The sequence below is a fragment of the Osmerus mordax genome, chromosome 22 (genome assembly GCF_038355195.1).
Source record: "Osmerus mordax isolate fOsmMor3 chromosome 22, fOsmMor3.pri, whole genome shotgun sequence".
NCBI lineage: Eukaryota > Metazoa > Chordata > Actinopteri > Osmeriformes > Osmeridae > Osmerus > Osmerus mordax.
Window position 1 is genome coordinate 10040546 of NC_090071.1, and position 17126 is coordinate 10057671.

At 43.4% G+C, this 17126-nt stretch overlaps 3 protein-coding genes across 4 annotated transcripts; 1 reads left to right on the forward strand and 2 right to left on the reverse strand.

Annotated features, from left to right (window-relative positions):
- Positions 1 to 351: 351 nt before the first annotated feature.
- Positions 352 to 5877, reverse strand: timmdc1 (translocase of inner mitochondrial membrane domain containing 1). Its single transcript, XM_067260177.1, has 8 exons — positions 5782 to 5877; positions 4934 to 5222; positions 4274 to 4439; positions 4071 to 4159; positions 3825 to 3892; positions 3649 to 3727; positions 1815 to 1925; positions 352 to 1700 (listed from the first exon to the last, which is right to left on the reverse strand). Exons 2-8 carry the CDS (start codon positions 5200 to 5202, stop codon positions 1550 to 1552), a joined length of 933 nt encoding a protein of 310 aa, XP_067116278.1. The 5' UTR covers positions 5203 to 5222; positions 5782 to 5877; the 3' UTR covers positions 352 to 1549.
- LOC136965885 (calsequestrin-2-like) lies at positions 1778 to 16436 on the forward strand. Of its 2 annotated transcripts, XM_067260175.1 has the most exons (12): positions 1778 to 1810; positions 11636 to 11809; positions 12982 to 13066; positions 13273 to 13373; positions 13806 to 13929; positions 14675 to 14748; positions 14897 to 15027; positions 15140 to 15185; positions 15272 to 15326; positions 15410 to 15510; positions 15778 to 15852; positions 16015 to 16436. In XM_067260175.1, exons 1-12 carry the CDS (start codon positions 1778 to 1780, stop codon positions 16222 to 16224), a joined length of 1209 nt encoding a protein of 402 aa, XP_067116276.1. In that variant the 3' UTR covers positions 16225 to 16436. The 2 variants fall into 2 exon arrangements, with proteins under 2 accessions (XP_067116276.1, XP_067116275.1); XM_067260174.1 differs by lacking the exon at positions 1778 to 1810 and having other exon boundaries at positions 11567 to 11809; positions 13806 to 13914.
- Positions 6925 to 10759, reverse strand: poglut1 (protein O-glucosyltransferase 1). The gene is made up of 11 exons (XM_067260176.1): positions 10620 to 10759; positions 10006 to 10096; positions 9747 to 9890; positions 9507 to 9642; positions 9203 to 9324; positions 9008 to 9067; positions 8710 to 8809; positions 8205 to 8263; positions 7446 to 7613; positions 7255 to 7311; positions 6925 to 7081 (listed from the first exon to the last, which is right to left on the reverse strand). Exons 1-11 carry the CDS (start codon positions 10693 to 10695, stop codon positions 6925 to 6927), a joined length of 1170 nt encoding a protein of 389 aa, XP_067116277.1. The 5' UTR covers positions 10696 to 10759.
- Positions 16437 to 17126: the final 690 nt, after the last annotated feature.

Genomic DNA, 17126 nt, shown 5'->3' on the forward strand with positions numbered 1-17126 from the left:
ACCAAAGATGTTCTATACTGTATTCCATGGAGAAAGGCCAGTGACATCAATTAGAATAGCGTATGCAAGACGTTGATACAAATTGCCGTGATATGTAATGTAACATACATCATATCAACATATCGTTTTCACTCAATTTTCGATTAGGCTACGTGATTTGTATGAATTGCTCAGCCATGTTGTCATTAACACTACAAATATGAAATTTAGCTGTTCTAATTTCGTTAAAACAGTAGTGACCTGGTAAGTATTGTGTAACTATCCCAAACCCAGGAAAACATATTCGTAATTTTGCTGAATGCTTTTCTTGATGGAAAAACATACTACAATCAATATATAAAGGCTTCAGAGTCTAGGTTACATAGAAGGCTTGTATTCTTATACTTTTAATACCATAGCATCCTTTGCCTTGGCAAAGTACCAACACTTCAGCAGTAGATGGCACTGCAAACACACTGTGAGGTGTCCAGTCATGATCCAGTAAGACAATTACACAAGCTCAATTCACTCCCTTAATCGGAAGAAAACTGACACAAATTCCATTCCATAAACATTTTCGTTCAGTACATTAACACTAAAAACTAAAACAAAACCAATGCATCCATCTTCCTCACCCGTAACATATTAAACTAACGATGAAATGCTCTTCCCGACACGTATGGATCTGATCCTGAATCACTAACCCTAACTCCTGGCCCTCGATATCGACGCTGGATGTGATACGTGGTTCTTCTGGTCTGGCCCCTGGCTATCCTGGACGTCTGCTCATTAGAGCCAGTGTCCTGGACAGCTCAGCTGCAGCTGCCGTGTGGCATGTTTACAGCAGGGGCTGCGTCTGACCCAGTTGCTGACAGGCCCGGCAGCCACATCCAGAGCACTGAGAAGCAGACCAGACAGACAGAGACGAGGGGATGATGACTGCCTGTTGACGAGTCATGCTTTTTGCCGAGGTGCCGTGTGAGGAGCGGTTTTAAAACCGGTCAAAAGTTGATGAGAATAGTGTCCACCATAAACACTCAAGTCATAAACAACATCCCTGTTCACCCACACACACACTGCCGGTCCAACAAGATAAAGTGTTTCTTTTTTTCCCCCCAGAGGTTTATCTGAAAGCAGAAACAAAATGTTTTCGACACAAGTGTGAAGTTGCCATAACATTGTTGGAGGGAAGATCTTGGAAGTCCACACTTTGAAGTCGTCAGTGAGACATTTCTTGACTTGTCTGCACACAGAACTTCCCCGATCGATATATTTCCGTTCAAGGTCAGATACCACGGTCTCTTTTCAACGAATCAAGAGCTTGATGAGCATCTGAATGGGCAGGTCATAAAGCATGTGGGTCAGCTTTCCTGTCAGCCAACTTAAACTGGCACGCTCTTAATCACAATTCAGTACGATCAGACAAATGACTGTTTATGAGAAGAGAACTAAATAGGATTTGAACCTAACCTAGCATGCCCTCAGAGAGGGATCTCTCAAAAAGTCTGTCCACAAGGAAAGGTACGACGTCAGTGTAAATGAGACGCGCAGAGGACTGTTTTGCCCACTGTCATTGGCTGTCCGAGTCCTGGGCCACACCCTCGTTCCGTGGTAGGCTGAGGATTTCCTGGATCTTCTGCAGGTCCTGCTCAGCTTCCTGGGCTTGTGATGTAGAACTCAAGTCCCCGATCAGGTCGTCTGTCAACTGCAAACGGGCCATCCTTTAATTTTGGAGGGAAGACACATGTTCAGATCAGTGACTCACATTAAAGTGACCTTAACGCTGAAGTCAAAGGCCATGGGGACAGTACAATCACAGGTCAGAGGGCAGGTACCATTCTGTCAGCTTGAGCTCATACAGCTCTCTGCGTTCCCTTCTCCTCCTCTCTCGAAGCGTCTCCCCCGACAGCTTCTGCATCGCGATGATGAGGGCCCCGGCCGGAACCCTGGGAACACAGGAGATAGCAGAATGCTAGCTTTCTAGTCTCCAGCATCACTGGCCGGTCCGTAAGGGCTTAGTCTTGAACAAAATTACTCAAGAGGCCTGGACTTTGGTCAATACTGTATGAGTAGAGGATTGGGTTAGTGGTGTAAACATTTCATTAGTAACCTATTCATTTGGCAAGCAAAAAAAAGCCAAGGCCACTATGGAAGGAGGGGAGCTGAGATGCCCTCCTCGACCGCCTCAACCCCCCATAACCATGTGTCAGAATAGGCCAGGGTTTCGGTGAGATCTGGAGCATGATGTGCTATTTGATTGGCTGGCTGCTTATTGTGCTTGGTCGGCCCCTTCGCACCTGGCTGTGGTGCAGGGGGTTGTTTGTACACATCAAACGCTCCAGGTGGCTGGGCACCGAGGCATAGATGGAGAGGCGCTCTCTGGCAACATCCAAACTGTTCTTAGTTTATTACAGTGTAACCCCCCCTCCCCCCCCTCTCGTGTTAACCATCAAGGTTATCCTGCATGACAGATAATAAGGGACAAGGAGAAGAGAACAAACCAGACAAGGTTGGAACACTGGAGCAAAAGAGGTGGTGATATTGAGGGGCAGCTGCTGCCTTGGCATCTCTCCCCCCCTTCTGATCCATTCCCCAGAACACAGCCCAGTGCGGACCACATGGGTCCCTCTGGCACCCATAGCAGGGACGGGGTGCAGCTGGGAAACAAGAGGGTTATAGGGAAGGGAGCAGCTGCTTCCCAGAGTGTAGCACACACATGTGTGCACACATACACACATACACAGCCCTTAGCTATCTTTTTTTTACTATGAAGTTGTGACATTCAAATTCTTGATAAGGCAAAATATTGATACTAATAAGGCGAAATCTATTTTGAGGACAGAGAGGGGGGGGGGGTCATTATCAATGGGGTTTATAGTTTGTTTGCCGGGGTTTCGGGATCCCTAAATTGCGTGCAAATTGTAGGTAAACAGATGCCTGTTCCCTGCTCTTCTTTCTCCTTGTCTCGAGGTCACAAACTGTTTTCTGCCTCGTGTCTCTTCAGGCACACACAGGGAGTTTCACAGACATGCCAGTGGGACACTTTTTTTATCATCCGAACACGGTATCTATTGCTGTTTCCTAAGACCACTGACCTCTCGATTATCTTGTCCACACACATTCACAGTTCTTCACACACAGAACGTTATTTACATTTAGTCATTTAGCAGACGCTCTTATCCAGAGCGACTTACAGTAAGTACAGGGACAATTCCCCCCGAGGCAAGTAGGGTGAAGTGATTACTAGCCCGATTCCCTAACCGCTCAGCCACCTGACTCCTCCTATTTAAGCAGATAATGATCATAAAGGTTGATTACAGTGGGGAGAATTTTGAATGAATACCTAACAAAGATTGAACTGTCGGTATGTGACAGATGGTACGTAGTTGATAGTTTCGATTTGTTCCGATTTTCTTATTCTTCACTCACGAGCACAGAAAGAGTTGGTTGTGACTGAAACTACATGCAGCAATCTTAATACTCCTCCATTATTACAGTATCAAGGTGTCCCTTGTAAATATATTTAGTTGTTCCTGCATCCACACACACAGGGCTTCCGGAATTCATTGCAACACACAGAGGATCTCATGGTCAAAGTCACAGATAACAATTCAGTCAAATGGCTAACTGAAAAAGAAGACTAAACCCTAGTATCTTAGTGTTTCTTACCCCATGGAGGCTCCTATTACTGTGCCTGCCACCAGTCCACCAAGACCCAGGTTTAATCTGAATAGGCCCCCGGTCACAGCTAAACACACACAAAAAAACACGATTGTCTTTAGAAACATGACTGAAATGAATACAATAATAAGATTATCTGTTTTGAGTCCATTTGAGTGACTCACCACCTGCTGCTGCATAGTGACTGGTGATATACTTATCCCTGTACACAGACAGTCCTGTGCTTACAGTGCTGTGAGAGAGAGAGAGAGAGCGAGAGAGCAAGAGAGAGAGAGAGAGAGAGAGAGAGAGAGAGAGAGAGAGCAAGGGGGGGGGGGGGGGTCGAGAAATTAATGATCATTGGGTACATAAGAATAAAATAAAAATCATACTGGAAATAAAATGCCACAAAGACACCTTCTTGCCCTTACTTGAATAAGGTGACGAAGGCTGCTACTCTCCAGCTCCACCTCCAGCCATACCTCACAAAGCCTCGGACGGCGGCATTGTGGGCCGAGCGCTAGGGGGAGAATGACACCACCGCCTCATTAAACATGTTATTAACATCCCCAGCCACACATGTACAGGCGTTGCACACATGCATGACGGAACACGTGCACACGACCCCACTGACCACCGCTTCCACTCGGCTGTGGTAGATCTCGGCCTGGCTGAGCTGGATGAACCTCTCTCTGGCATGCCTGGCGGCTGGAAGGCCTCCGTAGACCATCCCAACCAGGGCGGCAGCAAAGCCACTCTTCACCACATTGGTCAGCTCCTCTGGCCATGCCTGCATATCACTGCGGGGAAAAACTGATCGGATTAGAGACAGGTACAAAACAGGGAGGAGGGTGGTTTGGTTGTCAGTCATGTAATGGAAATCTAGCGGGCGTTTTATATATGCACATAGCAAAGGCTTGGACTTGACTGCCCAATCTGTGAACGAATGCATGTTGTATTCAGTGCTGGATTTTAATACATGGCCTAATACAGTGGTTCTCAATCCTGGTCCTTATGCCCCCCTGGCCTGCATGTTTTAGATATTTCCCTGCTCCAACACACCTGATTCAAATAAATGGGTAATTATCAAGCTCAACAGAAGCCTGATAACGACCCATTCATTTCAATCAGGTGTGTTGGAGCAGGGAAACGTCTAAAACATGCAGGGCAGGGGTCCTGAGGACCAGGATTGAGAACCACTGGCCTAATATGTAAAGCAGTTAAGACCGCAGGTGTGTGCGTTTAAAAGGCAATAGAAAACAGACACTGAGGACTGGGTTAGGTTCACACTGACCCCCTATCAAAGAGATCCTTAACGCGGTCCCATCCTGTATCTGGAAACTCAGGTTTGCCTATGCTGCTGGGCAGGGGCCTGGGGGAAGGTATCTGTACTGAGTTGGAGGCACCGTCAGCTGCATGGACCCTAGGGAGGTGGAGAGAGGGCCCAGCAAGCTGGAGAAGCCCCTGCAGTAGCCCGGTACAAAGTCCACCCTGGGGCGCTGAATCTGCCTTCTCTTGACAGGGGGGTAGGGAGCAGGTCGCCGGGGGCCACGCAGGCTGCATCACGCTTCAACGGGCAGGAGCTATCGGCAAACACATGGACAGGAGCAAACGTCAGCTGAAATGTTTCATATCATCCATAACGAGCCCCCGCTCTTTCCCCGCAAATAATAAAACGTTTCTTGAAAGTTTGTTTTCGCTGCCCAACGTTAGTCTAGCTAGACGTTTATCACAGCGTTAGGGCTAACGTGTTTCAGGCTAACTAGTTAAATAACAAGATGTTTACTGTAGCTGGCAGTTGAAGAGGGGATAAGTACTAGTGTTGTAGCTAAGGTACTGTACAATAAGAGTACGTTATTGGTGATCTTGTACAAATCTAGATATAGCTGGATGACGTTTGTGTGCAAGATAGGGAGATAGCTACTGTAAGCTAGCTAGCATTAACAGTCCTGTACTGTAGCAACATTGAACTGTCACGGCTACTGACTGTGTGACCGGCTTGAACTCTTGTGCTTTGCAGTCTAGGCTAGCATAACATTAGCATGAGGGTCAGTGAGTTGTGTGTTAACGGTTTTATAAATAAGTGACTATATGAAAGTTATACAAATCACACTACAGTTGAACATGTTTGCTGTGTTTTACCTTTAATTTGCGAAACGTCCTTGTGGTTTGACACTTGACAGGAGTCCCATCAGTAACAGCATTCTCAATCGTGACTTTCCACCCGGCGCCAGTCGTGCTGTTTGGTTTGTTATTCAAACACTTGAAACAGCGCCTCCATACGGTGGCGGACTAGTTACAGGCATGTGAGTAGATTTTGAATCATTTATTAACAAAAGAAAAAACAACGGTGTTTGTATAGAAAAACATGATAAAAAACGGTATTCTACTTAACATTATTGTTGAGGTCGAAGTCTTTACTGAGGGTTAATTATTAGTGAACCCTATAGTGTATCAGATGTTATATTTTGGCCAGTAAAACAGTTGCTTTTGGTAAGACTCATTGATCAAGACAAAATACACTGGTACATCAAATAAACATACACACTTTGTACAAAAAAGAAATCAGTGTAACAAAACCACATTTCATCAAGAAAACGATGCTGTCCATGCTGCAAAAAGAATACTTAAACATATTCAACATTTCAGTACCACTGTCTAGCTTCTTAAATACAGGTCTTGCTTTATACATCCAGTGCATTCAAGTGCTGCTGATAGAAATGTCTCAGTAATGCTACATTGGTGAGTGGTTTTGGCAATTTATGTTGATTGTACCGTTTTTTCTCAAAGTTGTTTTGTGTATGGCAGACTCCATAGAACAGAGTTGAAATAGTAAAGATTATGGTTGTGTGTAAAACAAATGCAACAGTTGTTGGTACATTAGCAATAAAAAGAAACAGTTTCTGTAATTAGACACTAGATGGCAGTAAGAAAATGCTGATGAATTTCCCTCAGATTGCATTTCACCCATTTCACTATAACATCCAAAACTGGGATGCAGTTCAAAGAAATGAACAGAACAACAACCATAGAAATGTTTCAAGTTATTAAAGTGATTTCTGGTTGAGGTATTGATATTTTGGATGGAAAGAGTTGTGCAATATAACAATTACAAAAGCTATAACCTACCCCTCATCCCCTTATAACTCTAAACCCAATACTACGCTATTCAGATGTAATGTACATCGTAAAACTACTTCAGACCAAAACCGTTTCACTTGGAACATACCTCAACATCTAACCCATCACACCCGTCTCTGGACTAGAATGATCTATATTCCTAGATTAAAGTTCTGTTCTCCCAGGCCTGTGGCTGATCTGACTATAGTTCATTTTCTGTTGGGGTTTGTACTTCAGCAAGCCCGCAAACTCAGTGAGAAGTCTCTCCCAGTAGCACGAGATGTCCTCCATTCGAAGATGATCCAAGATGAACTTCTGTCCTCTGTGGGGATAATAAAGAAACATCAGTTATGGAACATGGTAGAAGGAGGATAGTACTGAATTCAGGAGAGACCATTTCCAAACCAAATAGCAACACTGACTACGGCTGTTGCGTGAGCTACAGTGATATGAAGTACACTCATACTTCATAGCAGAATCCAAAACACTTGTTACCTAGTGGCAATCTCTTGGGCAACTCCATCATTTTCTTTCACAAACTGTAACAATTCCCTGGACACAGGAAAAAAACAGAAAACAAACAAACAAAATCAGAAATCAAATATATAGACACACATTTGGATATAAAATAAAGTATCTGTGAAGACACCGTTTTTGAAGTGTTTTTAATGGAGTTATCGATCCACCTAAGGTCTGAGAGGTCTTGTTTGACTGGTATGTAGTGCACCCAAGGCAGCAGCTTTGGGTAGAAGAACTCCAGCCATTCCTCCCCAACATGGAAGACCAGCGACCCACAGAGGAACAAGTGCTTGAGACGGAAACTGGCTGCCACACCCCGGAAGTTAAACAGATATCTATATAACAAAGTAAAAAGAGTTGACCATCTGAAAACATGGACCGGCAGTTCTTTGAAGATCTAACGATCCATGGTTGATGGGTTAGTTCACTGTAAAAAGGTGCACTTTAAGCTTACAGGTGTTGCTGTATGAATGTACAGCACATGCTGCACAAAGTACAAATGTACAGTACATGCTGTAAACATATGAATGTGACTGTTGAAGCCATATAAGTTGCCAAATATATGACAGTTGCCATATACAGTAAGTGATATAGATAGAATTTTAGAGTCCAACTGTTATTGAATAGAAATGAAAGTATACACTGTTGAAAAATATAGTGTACTGTGTTTTCAACAAAGGTTTAGGGCTAGCCTTAGCCTTAGGGCTAGCATGTTTTAGTACAAAAACTGTAAAAAAAAAAAATACAAAAAATGGACTACATTTTCATCATGGAGGAAAAAAAATAACCTGAAGGAGCCAATTAGTATAATTTTATCCCTGACCCAGAAACACAAAATGAGAACGTGAAAAGACTAAAGACAAGTTACTTTAGTTTTTTTTTTTAAGTGTAGAAGGGATGGGGGTGACTAGTACCAATATTCTTACTTGTATTGACAGTGGTCAACCAGAGGAATCTCCTTTGCTGGGGGTCTCCCCAATGTGTCCTGAGTCAGGAAGAGGAAAAGGTCCTTAATTTGCAACACTTGACTTGAAACAAGACAGTAGGCAGATAAATTGTCATTAAATCATCAAGAGAACGTGTGGCTAGTTACTTTAACCCTTGTGTTATCTTCGGGTCATTCTGACCCATCAGTCATTGTGACCCACCGTCGTATTGCGACAAATTTACCTCATACAAAAACAAAGTGAAGCATTTTCTTTTAACTGTCGGGCTGTCTCAGTTCCCCCACATTGGAATGGTTAAAAGAAAATTATTTTTATTTGTTTTTGTATTAGGTAAAATTGGGTAAACACAACGATGGTTCGTTATGAACCTTTGGGTCATGTGACCCGAAGGCAGCACGAGGGTTAACTGCAGACGTCTAAGTGGCCATTCTCTCAGTGAAAAGGGTTCATATAGACACCCTGGGGTTGAGGATGCCTGACTGACCTTCTCAGACTTCCAAGCCTGGTTCTTGGTGTACTCTGCATCCACCAGGTCAGGGGCCTCTCTGGACAGCAGAACCAGAGGATCCCGCTCAGGACTGGTCCTGGATGTGTGTGTGAAAGACGAGCGCGAGGGAGAGAACGATGGAAAGAAGGAAGAGTGGGTTAGAGAGCAAAGTTTCCCTCTTGCAACAGTGCCACCAACTGGGTACAAAGAGTACAGCAACAGTACAACAAGCAACTGAGTGCACTGAGCATATAAGTAATGTCAACAATGTAAACATTCTCCCACTTGGACTAACCTGGAGCCTCTGAAAAAGCCTCTGGACTCTTTCCTCTTCCAGGGCCACTGTGCTGCTGACCTATCGGAGAAGGTTTAACATCAACGCGTCATCACCTTGTCACAGGAGACATGCAATTGCTGTGATGGTTGACTTTTTTTTTCTACCTGCAACTAAACATGTTCTGTAAACCTCGCAGTACAAAGTCATGCCTACTTTTTCAGGTCGTCTCTCATGAGATCCCATCGTCCCAGTCCTGTAGGGTATATGGGCCACACAGCTGGACCTCCCTCCCAAAATGTCCAGGCAGGGTACATGATGTCCTGGTAGTCTGCAGTCTAAACAGACAGACATATATATATACACACACACATTTGAACACTTAATCAAATGTTATGAGTATATTTCCAGTTTGCAATTCCACCACAGTAAGAATTTTAAAAAACCAAATGGGAGTTGCGCATTTCAGGCTATTAGTATGTGGGTGTGCATGTTTTGCATTCATCCTTCATGAACTGACCTTACTGAAAGAGAAAACTGGAAAAATTGGCTGCACCCAACCAGGAACTTGGGGGTAATCCCGCACGTTCACCACCATCTCTAGATCTGGTAACCTGTCAATCACCTGCAGGATGAAGTGCTCCACCCCACTGCACCTGTACACAGAGGAAAAACAAGTCTAAAAGCTGCATTTCAATTTGTGAAAGAACATGTAAAAGTCACATCTTACACCTTGAAAGTATTTTGTTTATGTTCTCACCTGGCTGGGAACATACAGTTCTGTTCCCTGTAGAGTTTATTATCAATAATCTGATAATGGGTACCCACGCCACGTTGAATCGTAGCTGCCATGAGATCTTCAGATAACCCACCATGAAAAGGTTTCAGGTCATTTTCCAAGACACTGATAGGGAAAGAGAGGGGTTTGCTTTTAGAATACTGTTGAGGATTTCAAAATACTTGAGTGTTTTATACGGGTGTTAAATTAAGTTAGTTAAATCAGGTTTTGCTTCAGGTACCTTAGATGACAACTACAATTCTGTGGGATGCAGGGATGATATTCTTGTAATTCCTTTGTGACTTTATCAAGGTATCTCTGCCACTTTTTGCCTATTAGAAAAGTTGAAAGAAAGTAACCATAAAAACTCAATAATTAAATGGGATTTTGGTGCACAGCAGTCTGAGACACAAGTATCAGGTCCTACTGTACTGTAGCGAAATTAATGTCTCTGAAATTCCAGCCAACGCATTTAGGCTAGGCCAAAACGCAAAAAAAAATTATAGACTATCAAACTGCCTCTGCTCTGGGCAAAACAAATAATGCTGTCTCTAAAATGTCCATGCACCTCCATGACAAACAGAGAAGTTTGCTGGTGCTAATTTAACTAGCTATAAGTACTTTTGTTCACATACAAACTTTCCGTGCAGGAAAGTTCCAGCATCTAGAGCTAGCTTGCTAGCTAGGATAGTTAGGCTATGTAGCTCTAGCGAATTTAAGCTTGGAGGTAGCCTAACAAAGTTTGTCAGTGCTAATGTTCTGTTGCTAGCTGGATAAAGCAAGTTCGCTAACGTTAGTCTAAGGAATGCTACTAGTACCAAGCTAGGGAGTCAAAAATGATTGCTTTTATAATACCGGATCCTGCCATGCTGAAATCAATTGCACAAAATTGAGTAAGAAAAGGTATCCACAGCCATAACGAGAGCTCCATCTTCTGTGTGAATCAAGCCACTGGCTAGCTAGCTAAATTGGCTAGGCTATCACCACTATGCTAGATTATTCAGTCGGAGCCTGTTATTACGGCATCTGCATACTCCAGCTACTTTACCGTAATGGTTCGAAAAGGACTCATCGCACATTAATCTTGGAATATAAAGTGGCTTTATCCGTAATTGGCCTGCCACAAACGTGCCACCGTTTGTTGTATAATGTATTATAATAAATCCCACTGTTCTGAACTGTTATTACAGGTTAATCTGAATTACTTGAGCAGTGGGAAAATCTGTTAAATTCCAACAATTTATCTTACACTAAAATCAATCTCTCTGCCCCACTTATGGAAACCTACTTCCCTGGCAGCTATGCTTCATGTGTCTGGGCTGAATGGCAAAAGGGGAAACCCTCAGGGATCCTCCACCTATCTGACCTCTTTTCTGCTGAATTTTTTTATTTTAAGATCAGAAACAGCTATCTTTCTTACAATGGTCCTGTGAGTGTCACAGCGAGCTAGACATCCCATGCAAGCTATTTTTGGACAAAGCTTAATGAGTCTTACACTTGGCATTCTTTTCAACCATGAGTGACAGGGGTATATGAGAGAGAGTGAAACGAAGGGAGGGAAAGGAGTGAGAAACAGGCAGGTGGGGAGAGAGAAATAGAGAGTGAGAGAGGCGAAAGACAGGGGAAGAAACATAGAGTGAGAACAGGGACACAAGCCAAGCCAAAGGCTACTTGTATGGAAGAAGACTTTAAAAAAAACACACACAAACTGCTGAAAGAATAGTCTCATATACAACACAGGGGAGGCATTTAAATCCCCTTGACTCCAATCCTTTACTGGATATTTCCAAACTTGGAGAACCATGCAGCCTTTTTCATTGTCGATGCTGGCCTGTCTTTATCTATCACTGGCAACACTGTCCTTCGCCGAGGAGGGCCTGGAGTTCCCCAGCTTCGATGGGAAGGACCGCGTTCTGGACATCAATGAGCGCAACTACAAGAAAGCTCTGAAGAGGTTTGACATGCTGTGCCTGCTATATCATGAGCCTCTGCCAACCAATAAGGGCATGCAAAAACAGTTCCAGATGACCGAGCTGGTACTTGAGGTAAGACCCGGAGGATGAAGAGAGGGGGCAGTGGAGGAGACCAGGCGGTAGAGAGAGAGAGAGAGAGAGAGAGAGAGAGAGAGAGAGAGAGAGAGAGAGAGAGTCGTGCATCAAGCAGATGAAAGGGCAGAGGGAAGTCAGCATAGTGTTTCTTTGTAATGGTATATTATGGTGTATGATGGTTCATCTAGGACAATCAACCACTTATCAGATTCATGAGAAGAACTGATGGACCTGAGCATGCACTGTAGTTCTGCCTGTTGTGACAATCACAACCACGATTTCATGTCACAGATACACTAGAGTGAAAACGATCCTATCACCCACTCTTACTTCCCTTGAGCGCTGTTTTTTTGTGGTTTCACCACTTTGCAGCCCTGACTCTACCTGTCAAAACATGTCATTGTAAGAACAAGCGCCCCTGGTTGGAAAATCAGGCTTTATTACAATCCTTTTATGTCTGACTGAATGAATGAAATAAGTTTGTATTTATTCTTTCTGACATTATAAGTAGTTTGAAGCATTTGACTACATCTGGTTTCTGTATATCATAAAGTGATTTCATGCCCAGTAAGTATTGTATATATATTCCCCATGTGGTTTCCTGATATTTCAGAACTGTTTCTGGGTCAGTTCATGAATGATAGATCTCATTAGATTTGAAACCTCAAATGAATAGAGGTTGCTGCATGAACTTGTACAGTCAAGGCACATTCAAGTATAAACTTGTCACCTTATTATCTTGAACCTATTTTTAAGACAGCACAGGTTTTGGATTCAGTTCTTCCATTTAAAGTTATATGTACCCATTACAAACTCAGTGACCTTAGACAAACTATCTTCCACTGCAGTGTTTTTTTTTTATTCAGCAGGAAATGTCGTCTACAAAGTAAACAGCAATGAGGCTCAGGCATTTGTCTAACAGAGATAGGTCCACAAGGGGATCCCCACTAGCACCTTGTGATGAAAGTCTCTATTGACAAAGACAACACTGGCTGTGGATGCCAGTAGGAACACAAATATAAAACGGAGAGATAGAGAGAGAAAGACAAAAAGAAAGAAAGAAAAGAGAAGAGAAGAAAGACAGAAACAGAAAATAAAAAATTGAAAGAAACTAAAACATTTGAAAGTTCCTAACTGAGGAATAAAGTTATGTCTTCTTGAATGCTCAGCTGACAGCCCAAGTCCTGGAGGACAAAGACATTGGGTTTGGCATGGTGGACTCCCAGAAGGATGCCAAAGTGGCCAGGAAACTGGGTATGTCAAAAGTACTGCTCACCCCAATAGTTTCCTTGTTACAACCATCGTTCAAAGTTTTTCCCATAATGTGGTCTTTAGACTGGGAGAAATCTTAGTCAAGGTCACGAAACACAATATTTCAAAAAAAAGAAAATTCTGTTTGGTATCATAGCAGAACATCTAATAAGCTGTGTCTTGTGTGTTCCATTTGCCTGTGAGCGTAGGGCTGGAAGAGGAGGGCAGTCTGTACGTCTTCAAGGATGATCGCGTGATCGAGTTTGACGGGGAGCTCTCGGCAGACACTCTGGTGGAGTTCCTGCTGGATGTGAGTAAGGAAACCGAGAAGGAAGACAGGAGGAAGTGTTTCTCTGTGGCTTCTTCTTCCACCACAGAGAGAGAGCTGCAGCTGCTGCTAGATGTCCCACATGAGCCATTGAGAGTCTCTGCTTTGTTTTAACACATTTAAATGAAAGCAAATGACACTAACAAAGGACTCAGAAGGGACTAAAGGGAAGGTTTGCTACCTCTAGACTCTTGTTTCTGTGTCAGTTAAGTTGGTCAAGGGGATTATAGAAGTTAGTGGTGGTTTGGAGGAGCAGGAATCTACCTTGTCACGCTGATGAAAGACACAAAGGTGACACATGGAAGTTAACAAGATAACAAGTCTAATGTCTTTTTCCAAATGAGTTCTACACAGACACAATGCTTCTCTCCTCTTCTGAGTGCATTCTTATGTTTCTGTTACTCTGCCCCATAGGTGTTGGAGGACCCAGTGGAACTTATTAGTAATGCCATGGAAATCCGTGCCTTTGAAAGAATGGAGGAAGACATACGTCTCATTGGTTACTTCAGGGGAGAAGACTCATGTGAGCTTGGGAAACGTTTGGACACGCGTGGACACGCGTTTGCGTGTCCATGGGTGTCTGTGGAAACGTGCGAGCAACTGGTTCTTGACAATGGTTAAAAAGGCACATGTAAACCTCTGCAATGAGGCACTCAGCTCTGACACGCTTCGTAAGCCTCAGAGTGGGGACGTAGCTCAGCCTCAGTCATGCTCCCCCCGAGCCTCCCCACTGGGCTGTTTCTTCTCCCCCGAGCCTCACTCTGGCTCTTGGAGGCTAATGGAGGCAAATAACCATTAAGCTGGCTTCTAAAAAGACTTCTTGTTCCAGGCCCTCTCACTTAGCCTCATGAGAGCCTTTAAATAGCTTCTAGTTCTTTGTTTAGTGGGTCGAGAGCAATTATAGTGCTGCTTGAAAAAAAAAAAGAGAGAAAAGGATGAAAGAGATAGGGGTGATAAAGTTTCCTTTTTCATGACTGTGGCGTGATGGGGCTTTTATCTAGAATACAATTTCTTGAAGGAGGTATGTTGAGCCCTTGGCTTTGACCTTTGCTTCGACTCGTAGCTCTTAACAACCTTAGAACATTGACATTCTGTTACTGTGACATGGAGGGGGAGATCACGCTGTGAAACTGAATGACTTGTCTAGTCACATCACACACTGTACTCCAATTTATCTGAAAGATGGATGAATGCGCCTGCAATTGAATGCACCTCGTCAAACCTGTGAGTTTCATCTTAACCAACACTCTCTTTAACTCTCCTTTTATCGCTCTCGCTCTCAGACTACAAGGCCTTTCAGGAGGCCTCAGAACGTTTTCAACCCTACATCAAGTTCTTTGCCACATTTGACAAAGCCGTAAGACCAATCAGCAAATATATTTATTTATGTAACTATATATATCCTACACAAATGGGTATTTTACTGTATAAATCTGAGATTAAGTTCCGTCTTGACAGCAGAATTCATACCTAGGTCTGACGCCCAGGTGTGTTGACCTATACAGGTGGCAAAGCATCTTTCTCTAAAGATGAATGAGGTGAACTTCTACGAGCCCTTCATGGAGGAACCATCCATTCTTCCTGGAAGGCCTCTCTCGGAGATGGACATCGTTGACTTTGTCAACCAACACCGAAGGTAGAGGTCCTCAAGGTCCTCACCTTGAGTCCAGTCAATATGAATTGTCTCATGGGTGCTTTCCAGTTGAAAGCCAGTTTTTTGTGGAATTACGTGCTGTGATACTTTGCAGGGCTACTTTGAGAAAACTGCGTGCAGAAGACATGTTTGAGACTTGGGTGAGCCTAAGTGAATCTAGTCTCAGTAAACATCATAAGCCAGTGTTCACTCACATTCATGCTCTGCCATGTGTTTCTAATCCCAGGAAGATGACATGGATGGAATTCACATTGTGGCTTTTGCGGAGGAGGAAGATCCTGGTTGGTGAATCTCGATTCAGACATATCCATATTCTTAACCTCAAGCAAATGGCTCACAATAGGAAGTGTCTATTTGGTTTCAGACGGCTATGAGTTCCTGGAGATTCTGAAAGATGTAGCGAGAGACAATACCAACAACCCAGAGCTGAGCATCGTATGGATCGACCCAGATGACTTCCCTCTGGTGTGACCCCCCCCCCTCTATCTTCACATCTGTGCCAAATAGAGCAAGCACACATTTTAGGTGGTCTTCATTACAAGTTAACCAGTAACCAATGACACTAGCGATTAAAAGTAACGGTGAAATGAAAACGCCTCAGTAATTGGATTTAACATATTGGACAGAAGTGTTCTCTTCCCTAGGCACCGTGTTTTACATGAATAAAAAATCTGTCTGATAGAATACCACTTGTACAGTTTACGAGTGCTTCATGTGTTTGTGTCCACACAGCTAACCACCTACTGGGAGAAGACCTTCAAGGTTGACCTATTCAGGCCTCAGATTGGAGTGGTCAATGTGACAGACGTGAGTCCCACATCTCCTAGCACCATCCCTAAAGTGGACAATAATGTATTCAAACTATTTGGTTTTGAACAAACGCAGACATCCTCAACAATGGCCTTTTCGACTTTTACCACTCAAGGCTTTACTTGTGCTGACCTCCGACGTTTGACCTCATGCCCTCAGGCTGACAGCATCTGGTTGGACATGTCCAACGACGAGGACCTGCCCACGGCGGAGGAGCTGGAGGACTGGATAGAGGATGTGCTGTCTGGGAGGGTCAACACGGAGGACGACGATGTAGCGGATGATGGTGATGATAATGACCGTGATAGACATGATGGTGGTGACAGGGATGACAATGATGAAGAGGATGACCGTGAGGAGGATGATTAGCCAGACTGCTGGTCTATGCCTTGGCCATGCAAAAAAAAGGCCATCTTGTCACATTGTCATTACCCTGGTATTGACATGGAAATTGGTTGACTGGTAGTAACACAGTAATACTTTCTGTAGGTTTTGTACAAGGTAAATAGTATCTATATAATATATCAGCAAAACAAAAGCTAGGCAGTTGTCAGGCTACATTGTACAAGATATCTTAGATTGGCTCCATCAATGAGAACATTTTAAAAATTAGAAATTTAAGCTATGGATTTTAAGCTAAGATAAATATTATTTAGGTATAGAGTGTCTTAGTAGAACGAGTCAGTACTCCACACAACAACAAATCACTTTGTGTTCTGTACTGTGGTTGTGTAATAATTGATTGTCCTTGAATGGTTGCTGTGATAACATATGAATAAATCTGACTTGACATTTTTATTCAATGCAAAGTTGTTGCGGATTTTTCCATTCAAGGCTGGCAAATGTGTTTGTGTGTGTGTGTGTGTTCAGAAGTGCTGCTGTCCTCTATTAAGGCCTTGTCAAGGCCCCGACTCACATACTCTGATCTGAGGAACAATCGTTCGCTGCCTTCCAGCATTTTCCACTTAAATTATTAAAACAAAATGTAAATAATTCAGCATCATTAGCACACCTACAGCAGAATGGAAAGTGAGAGGGGGCCTACCCCGGAACTACAACTGCACACATCGTGTACGAACACACACACACCGTGTGCGCATCGCTGTCACCAGAACATTCATTATTAATGAAACATTTCACTTGATTCACTGTCCTCGAGGTATGCACATAAAATGTGTCTGGATTATGGCATGCTTCATAAACATGCCATGTTATCGTAAAGGGGATTTGGTATAAAATGTTTAGTGTACCCTCAGGGGGAGGTTAGTACA

Excerpts from the sequence above, each read along its gene's own strand:
- timmdc1 (XM_067260177.1), bottom strand. The coding sequence starts at position 5,202 with ATGCAGCCTGCGTGGCCCCCGGCGACCTGCTCCCTACCCCCCTGTCAA. Across the intron at positions 4,160-4,273 it reads ACAGCCGAGTGGAAGCGGTG|CGCTCGGCCCACAATGCCGC; the intron begins GTCAGTGGGGTC and ends TTCTCCCCCTAG. Across the intron at positions 1,926-3,648 it reads GTAATAGGAGCCTCCATGGG|GGTTCCGGCCGGGGCCCTCA; the intron begins GTAAGAAACACT and ends CTGTGTTCCCAG.
- poglut1 (XM_067260176.1), bottom strand. The coding sequence starts at position 10,695 with ATGGAGCTCTCGTTATGGCTGTGGATACCTTTTCTTACTCAATTTTGT. Across the intron at positions 10,097-10,619 it reads TTTCAGCATGGCAGGATCCG|GCAAAAAGTGGCAGAGATAC; the intron begins GTATTATAAAAG and ends CTTTTCTAATAG. Across the intron at positions 9,325-9,506 it reads CAGTTTTCTCTTTCAGTAAG|ACTGCAGACTACCAGGACAT; the intron begins GTCAGTTCATGA and ends CTGTCTGTTTAG.
- LOC136965885 (XM_067260174.1), top strand. The coding sequence starts at position 11,567 with ATGCAGCCTTTTTCATTGTCGATGCTGGCCTGTCTTTATCTATCACTG. Across the intron at positions 13,915-14,674 it reads CTTCAGGGGAGAAGACTCAT|ACTACAAGGCCTTTCAGGAG; the intron begins GTGAGCTTGGGA and ends TCTCGCTCTCAG. Across the intron at positions 15,327-15,409 it reads TGCGGAGGAGGAAGATCCTG|ACGGCTATGAGTTCCTGGAG; the intron begins GTTGGTGAATCT and ends ATTTGGTTTCAG.